Genomic DNA, 13,143 nt, shown 5'->3' with positions numbered 1-13,143 from the left:
GCCCTTGGCCTGGCACCTGCCCCTGGCCTCCTGCTACTGGCATCAGCCGCACCCAGGCTTACAGTGAAGCATGGTGAAGTGCAGGAGTCAGAGACCTGGGCGTGGGTCACATGAGCATTTCAGGCAAGTCACTGGACCACACAGAACCTCAGATTCTCCATCTGTATAATGAGACTAGTTCCTCCCTCTTACTGATGATTATAGCCAAGTTTTGAGGTTTGCATGAGCTGGAAAGACCTGTGTTCAACACAGGTAGGTTCCTTCCATACACTACCCCGCCCCCATAGACCCTGCCTTTATGTCAGGGACCTTGATCTAGCCTTGAACCAGGGAAGCAGAGTCTTGATCCCATCTTTTTTCTGCCTCCTATCCCAAACACCTTCAGCCCCAGGCTATCCTAGGTCCTGTGTTGAATCAGTCGGGTAGCAGAAAGACTTGGGAAAAACTCACAAGGGAGGGTCACACGCTTCTGCACACCGTTTGTCTTTTAATTAAAAAGAAAACCAAACAACACTTCCCAGGTGTAGGTGATAAAACATCACAGGCATATAATGTAGGTACAAAAACAAGAGCTGCTTTAAAAGACCCCCTGTGAGGGAGATGGAAGACCCCTCCGTTGAGGTCACAGTTTTCTCAGTCAGACATCCCCGGCGCCTGGGCTATAAAGAGAAAATGCCTACTCTGCCACGTTTCTCTCGGAAGACTCAGCACCTCAGCTCACTGGCCCTGACACACACGCGCAGGAAGCTGGACTTTACAAAATTTGCAAGTGGGCAGCACTGGGGTGGGAGGTACAGGTACTCTTGTGGCTGACCCCTGGCTCTGCTCAAGGGCCCTGGGGACTGGGAGATAGACACCTGTATTGTAAATGCTAGATACACTGTCCTCTAGGGACACCTGGGCTGGGCTTCCTGAAGTCCACTGGTGGGTTCCCTCCTTGAGTCGTGGCCAAAAGAATGTCTTGCAGACAAATTGGGACAAGCAGAATAAGGACAGACCAGGACGAGTCAGGCCCGGGCTGGAGCTTATTTTGATGGGCAACCAGAAGGCTCTGGGGAGATTTTGTATAGTTGCCACAATCAGATTCTCACTGATTTCCTTAGCTGCTCCACCAGTTCCTTCATCCCTGCCTCCTTTGGACCAATCTTTGGGGGTCACTCAGATCCAGATTCCACTTCTTGCCCTGCCATTTCCTAGTTTGTATGACCTTGTAAAATAATTTCCTTGAGCCTCAGTTTCCTCATCTGTTGAATGGGAGAGGTTCACGCGAACCTCACAGGATGACTGTAAATAGTGTGACCTCACTCTCTGAGAACATGCACCCAGCACAGAATATGCCCAACAGATGGCCATCATCATTACTGTCATCCAGGCAATGGTGGCCCCATTGCAGAGTTGGTGAGTCTGTGTATAGACGCAATTGTGATAAACAGAAGGTTTGAACAAGATCAGAGGTCTTGGGTCATGGCATGGGGAGGGGAGCTGGCCTGGAAGATTCGGCTGCGTTTCTCTCTGGCATGTCCATGAGGCCCAGGAGCTGTTCTGACCTAGACCTCGGTGCCCTCCCTGGGGTAGAGGGTGCTGTTGGAGTTGATGCTGTTGTAGAAGTGAGGGCTGAACTGGTTGAGGACTGAGCCGCCGTAGCCCAGAGGGTTGGTGGGCATGGGGTTGGCCCACTCGCCCCCGCCCCCGTGGCCACCAAGGTTGGTCAGTGGGGTGTAGGAGTTGAAGCTCAGTGAGTTCTGCCCCATCTTGTCGGTGGGCTCGGGGCTCAGTGCTGGCGTGGCCACAGGGCGGCCCATGGGGCTGGAGCTGCTCACACAGGCTGTCATGGTGGAGAGGAAGCTGCTGAGGCACGGGGTGACTGAGGATGGAGGGGAGGACTGCTTCCCTGGGGAGCTGGTGGTGCCCGGTGAGGCTCTGTCCAAAATGTCCTGAGGCTCTGTGGTTGTGGGGCTGCCCGCCAGGAGAGTGTTCTCGGTTTTCTCTGAGGTCAAGGAGCCTGTGCTAGAGGAGACATCGGATTTTCTCTTCCTTTTCCTGCGGAAATTTCCATTGTCGAACATCTTCTCACAGTTGGGGTCCAGAGTCCAGTAATTTCCTTTGCCTGGAACAAAAGTGAGAGAGAGTAGGTACCCGGAGATGGGCAGAATTCCTTCTATGGCTCCTAAAAACAAGGGTGGCAAATGCCGAAAGAAGAGAAGGAAAGCCTGGGACTGAGATATGGAGGAATGTCCCATGCCACCTACCCACACCCGCCATCTTTGTTTAAAGCACCCAGCCACAGTGAGGCTTGGTGGGGGATGGGGGGGACAGGCTATAAGGAAACAGAGGCACAGGGCATGAAGTTCATTACAGGTAGTTCCCCTTAGGAAGGGAGGCTGAGTGCTGGGTGTCCCTGGGGTTACAGGAGAGTCTGTTGGTCATGGCTTGGGGAGGGTGGGGAGGGCAGGTGGAATAGTGGTCAAGAGCTTCCACGGCTGAAGTTGAAGAAAACTCAGGAAGAATTCAGGACTCCCTGGGAGTCGTGGGCATGGAGTCTGAAGACAGACTTGAGTCCTGGCTTTGCTCCTAACTTTGTGTGAACCTCAGTTTCCTAGTCTGACAAATGGGCATATTGGACCTATCCCCACTTCCTGAGGCTCACCGTGGGAAGGACAGACACTAGGTGTGTTAAGGGCCTTGTAACCAGGAAGTGCCATTGGAGGGACAGCCTGAACTACTCCTGCTGTGGTGCCTTTGCTGGGGGGTTGGGGTGGTCTTTGAATAGGACACTGGCCCTCTTCTGCAGGGACAAACAGACCTGGCCAGTGCTAACTTCAAAGAGAGCAGAGCTGGGGTTCGTCTGAGCCCTACCCTGGCTTCCTATGGTGGAACAACGTGGACATTCATTTTGGGAAATGGAGCCGTGAAGATTTAATACATTGCTCTGCAAGTCTCTGGATTTTGTAGAGCTTCATCTTTACAAAGCAAAATTCACAGCCTCTGCTGTCAGACCTGCTTTCAAGATCAAGTCCAGCACCACCCTTCATCCTCTGTGACCTGAGGAGGCAAGCTATCTCAGCTCTGAATGTTATTTTCCTTATCTGTAAAATGGCTTTAATAGGAGCTACCCTGCAGGGGAGTTGTGGGGTCAGAGGAGAGTCTGTGGGTGGGGAGGGAGGCTGCACCATGGGGCCATTCACAGTTGCTCAGACAGGCCAAAGCCTCTGCTGGCAGGATCCAGGCCCATTCACCAAAGGCTCCCTAGCTCAGGTGCTGGGGACACCATGCATCCTAACCACAGCAGCCAGTTAAGTATTTGTTAACATCAAAGACTCTACCTACCTTACCCACAAGACAAGTCACAAAGGGAGACACAGCCACTGTCCCTGTTTTTCAGATGAGGAAACTGAGGCTCAGAGAGCTAACCTGCCCTGCCTCACTAATTGGAACCCACTGAAACCTAAATCTGCCCTCTGGCCCACATTCTCCTCCACTGCTAAGCTCCCTCCAGCCCTGGGACATGGCAGCCCTCCTCAGAACTTTCTAGAATGGGGTTTGGGCAGGATCGAAGGCGCCTTCTTCAGGGCGCAGGAACTGGCTGCAGGGAGCTTCCCTGCCGGCGCTGGCAGCCCTCACCTGGGTCGTCTTCGTCGCGGGGCACCTTCTTGAAGCAGTCGTTGAGCGATAGGTTGTGGCGGATGGAGTTCTGCCAGCCGGCCTTGCTCTTGTTGTAGAAGGGGAAGTTGTCGGCCACGTACTGGTAGATCTGGCTCAGGGTGAGGCGCTTGTCGGGCGCCCCGTGGATGGCCATGGCGATGAGCGCCGAGTAGGAGTAGGGAGGCCGCACCAGCTTCATGAGCTCCTCCTGCGAGGGGATGGGCAGCCAGCCCAGGTCGCTGCCCCCCAGCCCGGGCATGCCGGGCAGCAGCTGGCGCTGCATGCCGTAGGCCTGGGGCAGGAAGGGGCTGGCGTTGGCGCCCGGCAGGTAGGGCGGCGGGGTCATGGCAGGCCCGTTGAGCCACAGGTAGGGGTTGGGGGTGGCCCCGTACTCGCCGCCGCCCTCGAAGGAGGGGGGCCGCTGCGGGCTGGGCACGCCCTGCGGGTGGAAGAAGTTCTCGTAGTAGAGGTTCATCTCGGGGGGCTCCTGGCCCAGGCTGGGGAACTGGGGGCTGCAGCGGGGCGGGGAGGGCGCCGGGAGGTCGAAGGAGCTCATGCTGGGGCTGGGCTCAGCTGGAGCCACCTGCCTGGCACCTGCGCGCACCGGCGAGCTGCCCCTGCCAGGTGCTCGGGGGCCCAGCCTCCGACTTATACCCGCAGGGCTCGGGGGCCCCACCCAGGGGCGGCCACCTGCGGCCCGCCTCCCTGCTCCCGGCCAGCCTGGCCTCAGGCACTAAGGACACACCAGGACAGCTTATTAGAGTGACATTGAAATGGACAGATCCTTTCTTTCCCTTTCTTCCAGGGTTCCTTCTCTCTTTGCCTCCTGTCCCCTCTACATCTTATCCCTGGTGTCTGTCACACTCTTATCTGTGTCTCATCTCTCTCTTCCATCCCCCTCCCCGGACTTGATTTCTTCCTAGGCTGGGCTGCTGGAGCCACAGGCCACCCCTCCTCCTCCTCCTCCTCTCTCTGTTTCTGGTTCTTCTAGCTCCTTCCACTCTGTCTCACCTCCGTGCAGCCCGTCTTCCTCGGCTTCTCTCTCCTGGTCTCATCTCTGATCAACAGCCCCTGCCCTGTTGGATGACTGACCCCATCAGAAGACCCACGAGTCTTGGTCTTTGGAAGGGGAGACACACCGGCTGGAGTGGCCAGGACAGGCTGCCCCGGAGACTGGAGAGGCACCTGGCTTCTGGAGCCTGCTCAGAGTTAGTGCTCAACACCCCCCTCCCCAGGTGGGCAGAGAGGAGCTGCAGTGGACATGCCTAGGGATTCACCCGGGGAGCAGCAGAGCGCTTAAAAATAACATCAAAAGCAGGAGAGAGTGGGAATTGCCCTCTAGGGAGAAATGAGAGAACTTCCAAGTTCAGGTTTCTTTCCAGCTTCAGGGCAAAGCAGGCTCCCCAGCTCCACGTCTGACCCTCTGATCTGCAGTTCTTTCAAGATGCTGCACAGAGGCCCCTGGCATGGAGGGCGCCTGACTGCCCATGCCTTGCCCTCCCTCAGGGCCCCAGAGGCAGGAGCCACAACCCTGGGCGGCTGCCCTGCGGCTCAGTCAGGGCCAGCTCCTCTCCTCTCTGGGCTCTGTTAGCCACCTGAGCTTGTCCCAGCCTCCCTTCCCTCCCCCAGCAGGCCCTCAGCGTGAGGAGTGGGTGGTGGTCTCCCTTCTCTGAGGGTGGGTAGCTGTGCCCTGAGGAGCTTCCAGTAACAGCTGAAACGTGGCTCTGTGATCAGAAGGTTGGGGGAAGTTGGAGCCAGCCTCCTGGGCTACCACTCCCTCCCTCCTGCTTTCCGGCCTCTGCTTCCTGCTTCCCACTCATCTTCGGCCCACTTCCTCTAGATTCTGTATTTCTTTGAGGTGGGAGAGGTGCTTCCCAAGGAATTTGCCCCTCTCTGCTCTCCTGGGCACCTGTGTCAGGACACATGGCAGAGTGAGTACCTCTGGGTGATTTTTGTTTGTAGTGTCTGGGTGCCCTCAGGATGGGTTCCAAGTAACTGGGTGTGTGTTGGGGGGGGTGGTGTTTCCTGTCCCACCATGAACAGCGAAGGAAGGGTCCTCCCTGGAGGGTCCTGGTGCAGGTGAGGTTTAAGGCAAACTTTGTACTCTCACAGAAGAGTAATACAAGAGGGGCAGTTTTTGTTTAGGGTCTCTCTGCCAGGAGGCCTGGCTTGCTATGCATGGGTACATGAATTTTCAAAGAGCACTCACTCCCATTGGCACACACCAGTATACCCCCAAAGCCTGTGCCCAGTGGTCCCGACTCCCAAAGCTCACCTTAAAGACTTAGTGCAAAGAATTGACTGAGGGATGTCCAACATGACCTTGTTCATCACCATGACAAACTATAAGCAACCTAAACGTCCAGCAAGAGCAGATTGGTTAAATAAATTGTGTATTATCTAAATGGTGTAATATTATGCAGCCATGAAAAATAGATCGTACAAGAATAATTAGTGATATAAATACAGCACCATTTTGAGGAGTAAAAGTGTATATCCATCCATCCATATAAAATCCAGAAATAGGTGCATATCAAGCTATCGATTATTATTTCCAGCTGGAGAATTAGGCACTATTTTCTTGTTCTTCTGTAGTTTGATGTGAATATGGAGAAGGCAAGCACACAGGGGCTCTGTCCTTGGAGATGAATGTAGAGGTGTCAGGCTGAGGCCATACGGCAGAGTCCGACACAGCTCTGAGCTGGGGGTTCCCCCGCAGATCCCCTCTCAACCCTGAATCACCATGGAGACCTTGGCAAGGGGTCAGCCCTCCTCAGCCTCTGGCTTCTCACGTGGAGTGGGGGTGAGGCCAGGACTGACCTCACGTGTGGCTGTGAGCATCCGGCAGGATCGTCAAAACAAGTTTTCCCAGGAGTGAAAATCCTAATCTGAGAAAAGACATGCTCTGCTCAACTTCGGGGGAAGAAACAACAGAATCCTGAAGGAATGAAGGAATGAAAGTCTGGGAAAGCCGAGGCTGCGGTTCACAGACTGTGGTCCAGAGGGAGGGCCACATACCCTGAACCCATGCTGTCATCCTGGGGATGAGGCCTCAGGACATTGAAAACATGGGCTTCGTGCCAGATGGAGTGGCTGTAATCCCTGTGACTCAAGAGGCTGGGGCAGGAGGCTAGCCTCAGCAACTTAGAAAGGCCTATAAAATCAAAAAGGCCTTTTAAATAAAAATTTAAAAGGACTGGGGATACAGCTGGGTTCAATACCCAGCACCAAAAAACAAAAACAAAAAACCCAACAGCAAACCCCAAACACCACGGGCTTTGGGATTGGGCAGAGCTGGGTTAAAATCCCTCCTTTGCTCTTTTGTAGCTTTGTGATCATGGCCAAGTTTCTTGATGGTGGAAGGCCTGGGCTTGCTTATCTACAACACAGGGGTGCACACAGCGTCTGTCCCGTGGATTGTGAAGGAAAAGTGCTGTCTGTGGCGTTCAGAGTCCAGGATCTGGCAGGGCTGTGAGGAGGGAGAGACTGGCCGTGAAGGCCTGGGCACAAGAGGCCAGGTACTGATGAGGGAGGTGGCCCTGGGCAGAGGCCCAACATCCCATCCACTTACTCTCCCCTTGGGACACCTTACCATTTGGAGTGACAACCCCAGGAAGGAGGAGAGACCTGTCACTCCTTCTGACACTCAGTGTGTGTGCCCTGCAGTCAGCTGCTGGCAGGGCCAGGTCCAGAAGCCCGGCTGGCTTGAGACCTGCAGAGCGGGGATGGACAGGCCCCACCTAGACCAGCCAACCAGGCCCATCTCCGCTGACCTTGACCTTGGGGGTGGAGAATCCTGCTCTTTGAGAGGCCTGATCTCATGGTGTCCCTGGGGAAGGGGTGCCTCTGCTTGGGTTTTCAAGGACGTTGACTTTATTAGTTCTTAAATAATCAGAGACCCAGAAAGCAGATGCCACTGACCCGGCTGCAGATCACGCAGGAGGCAGCAGAGGCCAGGCCCCGGGGCTCCTACGCACTTGACACTTTATTGCAACCAGTGGCCTCAGTTTCCTCAGTGCTTCCGAGCATGACCTAGGAGACAAATGCCAGGCACGTAGTACATGCTTACTTAGTAAAAACAAGCTCTCGTTAGGGATGCAGCAGCCCCCGGGGAAGGGACATGCTGGTGGGCCACAGCAGCCCCATGCTCCAGACCCTTGCTCCCCTCCCTCCTGATGGACCTTTGATAGAGTTCATAGGCTCTTTCTCCTCTCAACACACGAAACACAAATAGCTTCTACGTTCCCAGGTTCTTGGGAGCCTGGCAGGGTAGAAATAGGTTGGGATGGGGAATCAGAGGATTAGTGACTAATCTCTGTTTGCTCATCTGTAAAATGGGGACAAGAAAGAGCCATTCTACCCATGCCTATAGAGTTCTCTGTGCACAGCAATGGACTCCTATCTGGACTTCCTGTCCTGTGTGGTAGCATTCATAAGAGCCCTGTCTCGGGAAGCTTTGGTCGTGTCCTAAGGGTGGGCTTCATGGAAGTCTAGCTGAAGCATTAGCCACAGGGCATCTTGGTGTTCCGTGTACTGCTTTTTGGCTTCTGGTGAGTGCGCCCGAAGAAACATAGGTCAATACCGCCCTCTGGTGGGATTCTCATTAATAGCAGGAACCAGAGGGACCCGTGAAATTACAAGGCCCACTAAAGGTTTGAGGGTGGGAGACAGGGCAAGAGATTTACACTGGCCTGGCCCGTACCCACAATCAAGAGTACTTCAAGGAGGAAGCGAGCCTTAGAGAAAAAGACCTTTTCTCTGTTGCAATGGACATAGTGAGAGACATTTGAATGGGGGGGCTGTCTAAGGCAGCCATGTAGCTGCAGGACAGAACGGATCTGAATGCTATTCCTGCAGCTGTGTTGTCTGAGTGCCTTGATCTCGTGTACTGATTTTTTTTTGTATTGGGGATTGAATCCAGGGTTGCTTTTCCACCGAGCTACACCCCTAACCCTTTTTATTTTTTGAGACAGAACCTCACAAAGTTGCTGAGGCTGGCTTTAGACTTAGGATCCGCCTGTGTCAGTCTCCCAAGTCACTGGGATTACAGGCGTGCCCCGCTGCACCCCTATGATGTCCTTTACTTTTGGAGTCTCTGTTTATTTGTCTGTGAAATGGATTTTATGAGGATTGCATGAGGTAGTCTAGGAAATGCCTCTGAAGCAAAGCTGGCTGTGATTCCCTCCTTCATTTATTCAGCAATAAATGAAGGAGATCTGCTAGTGGCAGATCTGGGCTGGGGTCAGGACCGTGCACGTGCTCACAAAGCGTCGGGGCTTACACCCTTCCTGGTCTGTACCATTTCAAAGCAGCACCTGGAATTTGATTTAGTTGTAATTTGTCTATTTCTATTTTTCATGTAGTAAACTTACTTTATATACTATTACATTGAACACATATTAGTTGTACCAATTAGTGGGATTTGCTGTGATATTTTCATGCACACATAGGGTATCAATCATGCCCATCCATCCTTTTGACCTCATCTTCTCTCTCTCCCAATCAGCACCCTTCTCAGACCCCAGTAATCCTCTTAGACTTTCAGGCAGTCTTTACAAATATTTAAAATTTTTTTTTTCTAGTTTCCATATACGAACGGGAGCATGCTGTACTTGTGTCTGTGTGTCGGGCTCATTTTGTTTAACATGATGCCCTCCAGTTCCATCCATTTTGCTGCAAATGAAAAGATTTCTTCTTTCTTTATGGCTGAACAGTATTCCAGTGTGTCTGTGTGCCATATTCATCCATTCGGCTTTTGATGGGCACATGGGCTGATTGCATATCTGAGCCATTGTGGTTAATGCTGCAATAAGAATGGGCGTGCAGGTCTTTTTTGAATGCTGACTTCATTTCCTTAGGATATACCCTGCCTGGGGAGTGGGATAGCTGGGTCACATGACAGTTCTATTTTAGTTTTTTGAGGGGCCTCCATACTGTTTTCCACAGTGCCTGCACTAACTTACATTCCCACCAGCTGTGCATGTTAGAGTATGCCTTTCTCTCCACATCTTACTGGTGTTTGTTTTTGTTTGTGTTTGTTCTTTTATATATATATATATATTTATATATATATATATATATATTTAGTTGTAGATGGACACAATACCTTTATTTATTTATCTTTATGTGGTGCTGAGGATTGAACCCAGTGCTTCACACATTCAAGGCAAACGCTCTTCCACTGAGCCACAATCCCAACCCCTGTGTTTGTTCCTGATCCTAACTGGGGTGAGATGGTATCTCATAGTTCTGATTTGCAATTCCCTGTTTGCTAATGATGTTGAGCATTTTGTCATATATTAGCCATTTGCCCCTTGTATTTTTCTTTAAGAAATGTCTATTCAGCTGGACATGGTGGCACACGCATTAATCCCAGCAGCTCAGGAGCCTGAGGCAGGAAGATAGTGAGTCCAAAGCCAGCTTCAGCAAAAGTGAGGCACTAAGAACTCCGTGAGACCCTGTCCCTAAGTAAAATACGAAATAGGGCTAGGGATGTGGCTCTGTGGTCATGCCCCTGAGTTCAACCCCTGGTATTCCCCACGCCAATGAATACACATGTGTATTCATTCATTTGCCTTCTTTGGGAGTGGGGGTCCTGGGGGTTGTACTCAGGTGCACTCTTCCACTGAGCTACATCCCCAGCTCTTTTTATTTTTATTTTTTTCCTCCAAATTTACTTTATATAATCAGATGGATATAAATTAATGAACAAAAATTTAAGGAAGATACATTAACAATTTAACAGAACCCGATAATCTAATTTCTTCCAATTTTTCTCAAATTCATTTGAGTGTTTCCATCATGGTGCTCATAAGGAAATCAAACAACATATGGCTACTACAGATGAATGTCAAATTAAGTATTTATGACATACTAAATTCTTCTATAATACAATTATGAAGAATCTTTAAGGAACTTATGTTTTGTATGTAGAAAAGTGTTAGAGTCAAACATTCAACTCAACAAAAATAAGAAACATTTCTGATTCCTCTGTTAGATGTAGACTGCTTCTCCTTTTGCTAATGAATGTTTTTTTAGCTGTAATATCACTGAGCTGAACAAATAAATCACCTTGAGTACATAAGGAAAAATAAACACATGCTAAATGGATAAACTACATCTTTACTAGATCATCTCTACCTCTAATACTTCAGAAGCTTAGAGATTTAGAGTATTCTTACATTAACTGCAAGAAAAATTATAAGGAGAAATTCCTTTTGAGATCACAACTATGAAGTCATGTGGTTATAAAATTCTGCATTTGTGTGCAAAACATGAATCACATTTACCTTTATTCTCCCTACTTAGTCTTGTCAATCACCTAGCAGGACTTAACAGATACCTTTCAAAGAAACAGAGACTGAGATGTGTTTATATAACTTCAATAACCTCATCACTATAGTAATGAGAGATGCAGTATCCTTTTGCTATGGTTCAAGACAACAGGGAAGGAGAGATCACAAGAAAGAGAAATCAAAATTATTACAACTGAGAAACTACTTCTCATTAAGTTTTACCATGGTGCCACCTTCATTTTTACATAAGCATGGTGGCATAATTCAAGCTCAATAAATCGGAAATCTTAATATTTAAAATTTACCTTGACTTTCATTTATCACCATATTAACAACCAAAAGAATTAGATAAAACACATAGGAAAGGGTAATATTAAACCCACCTTGCTGAGTTGATTTATTGACACATTAACTCATTTTTATTTAGAAAAGGGATAGTGCATCTCAGTTTGCTTACAAGCTAGGAGATCACTTAAAATTCTGCATTTCCTAACTGCAAACAGAATATAGCACTTACAACAGGTTATAAATAAACTGGTTTTCAAGCATAGAGCCAGCCCCAACGATAATACACTATTTAAAAAGACCTAAGGCAATGAATTCCATTTCCAATGGAAAAAAAGAACTGTGCAAACAAGCTTAAAACTACTTTTTTTGTGCCAGTGTTATAAAATGTAGCTTTTAATAAAACCTTGACCCAAATGCCATTAACTTCAGAAAAAACTTTGGTGGAGAGAAGAATGTTATTTCATTTAGGAAAAATAACCACTATCTTTTTTCCTAATCTTCAACACACACAATTTAAACATATACAGTTGCTTTAACACTTTACACAATTCCTATGTACTGCAGCAATAACAAGGTCTAAATACAATTATATTCTTAAACACTGGGTCAAGGCTTTACATAAAAATACCATCCTACTTTCCCCCCCTAAGTTTCTAAAATATCACATACTTTCCTCAACATCTGCAGCCATCTAGGAATTTTTAGGAAACTTTTTGTGCATGATCTTAATTCCTAATCCCTGGCTCTTTGGGCTCAGTGACGAAAGATCAAAACCACCAAAAATGATGGTTCACTTGAAGTCAGACGAGAGACCCTGGCTCAATTAGTCTCATAGGATGAGAGCAGTGCTGCATCAACTGGCTCCATGCAGGAGGGGCACGTGAAGGATCTCATCAACCAGTCATCTATACAGTCCAGGTGATAGATGTGCATGCACGGCAGAAATCGAATTGGGTCCCCATAAACAAAGTCCATCATACAGATCACACACTCCCGGATCTTTTTTTCGGATCCATCTCTTCCAGGGTCATAAACTCCTTTAGGCAGATGCTGTATAAGGCCTATTCTTTGAGCTATCCTAATTTGTTCCTCTTCAGTCAGCTGAGTTGCTAGCCGAGTCTGGCTAGGTGTTGGATGATAAACTGGAACTGGAACTTGTTCCTGATATGGCGGCGGCGGCTCCTGATCCGGCCCCGTCCCCTCGCCAAAGCTAGCCCGGTCGGACTGAGACTCGTGAAGCAGGGAGATGTCATCCGAGGTGGGGGATTTGAGGCAGTTCCCCATCTTCCAGGGCTGGGGCGTGTGATCTGAGGGGGAGGAAGAAAGCAGTGACGGGGTCGTTCGCACGTTCCGCGGTCAGCCTCTCTCGGCGAGGTGGGGTCGACGGCAGACTGGGGCTCAGGCGGCGGCTCCCCCGCCCCCCGGCGCCGCCGAGGGGCAGCTCATGCCAGCCCCCGGGGGTGGGGACTCAAGGCTGGGCCACGGGCCCCGCTGGGGTCGCGGCGGTTGCCTCCTTCGAGGCGGCTCTGGGGGGGGGGGCGGGGAGACGTAGAACTTCCCCACCCCGCCCCCCCGCGGGGCGGCGGCGGCCACGGAGCTGCTGGGCCTAATCCAGGTCAGGAGGTGGGGGCGCGGCCGTCACGGCTGCCTCAGCTGCTGCCTCAGCTGCTGCTGCCCCCGCCGACGCCGGAGCCGGAGCCGCGGGCCTCATCCTACTCCGCCTCAGCGCGGCGGCGGCAGCAGCCAGAACCTCTTTTTATTTTGAAATAGGGTCTGGCTAAGTTGCCCAGGCTGGCCTTGATCTTGTGATACTCCTGCCTCAGCCTCCTGATGGCTGAGATTACGGAAGTGCGCCACCCACACCCAGCTCATGTGCTCATTTTTAATTGGATTCCTTGTGCGTTTGTGGTTCAGTTTC

At 50.6% G+C, this 13,143-nt stretch overlaps 2 protein-coding genes across 2 annotated transcripts; both read right to left on the bottom strand.

Annotated features, from left to right (window-relative positions):
- Window positions 1-467: 467 nt before the first annotated feature.
- Window positions 468-4,287, bottom strand: Foxi1 (forkhead box I1). Its single transcript, XM_046421335.2, has 2 exons — window positions 3,622-4,287; window positions 468-2,107 (listed from the first exon to the last, which is right to left on the bottom strand). The coding sequence occupies exons 1-2, from the start codon at window positions 4,196-4,198 to the stop codon at window positions 1,548-1,550; spliced, it is 1,137 nt and encodes a 378-aa protein (XP_046277291.1). The 5' UTR covers window positions 4,199-4,287; the 3' UTR covers window positions 468-1,547.
- A 6,352-nt stretch (window positions 4,288-10,639) lies between these two features.
- LOC124077116 (RING finger protein 11-like) lies at window positions 10,640-12,663 on the bottom strand. Its single transcript, XM_046421368.2, has one exon. The coding sequence runs from the start codon at window positions 12,507-12,509 to the stop codon at window positions 12,045-12,047; it is 465 nt and encodes a 154-aa protein (XP_046277324.1). The 5' UTR covers window positions 12,510-12,663; the 3' UTR covers window positions 10,640-12,044.
- Between the last annotated feature and the right edge of the window lie 480 nt (window positions 12,664-13,143).

This window comes from Marmota monax, unplaced genomic scaffold (assembly GCF_021218885.2).
Source record: "Marmota monax isolate L192 unplaced genomic scaffold, Marmota_monax_Labrador192_F-V1.1 WCK01_AAM20220418_F8-fsc00084, whole genome shotgun sequence".
NCBI lineage: Eukaryota > Metazoa > Chordata > Mammalia > Rodentia > Sciuridae > Marmota > Marmota monax.
Note: the sequence above shows the minus strand (reverse complement) of the source record. Positions and strands in the feature narration are given on the sequence as shown.

Bases quoted from the DNA above. Each gene is read 5' to 3' on its own strand.
- Foxi1 (XM_046421335.2), bottom strand. From the start codon at position 4,198: ATGAGCTCCTTCGACCTCCCGGCGCCCTCCCCGCCCCGCTGCAGCCCC. The intron at 2,108-3,621 runs GTGAGGGCTGCC...CTTTTGTTCCAG, and splicing joins CCGCGACGAAGACGACCCAG to GCAAAGGAAATTACTGGACT.
- LOC124077116 (XM_046421368.2), bottom strand. From the start codon at position 12,509: ATGGGGAACTGCCTCAAATCCCCCACCTCGGATGACATCTCCCTGCTT.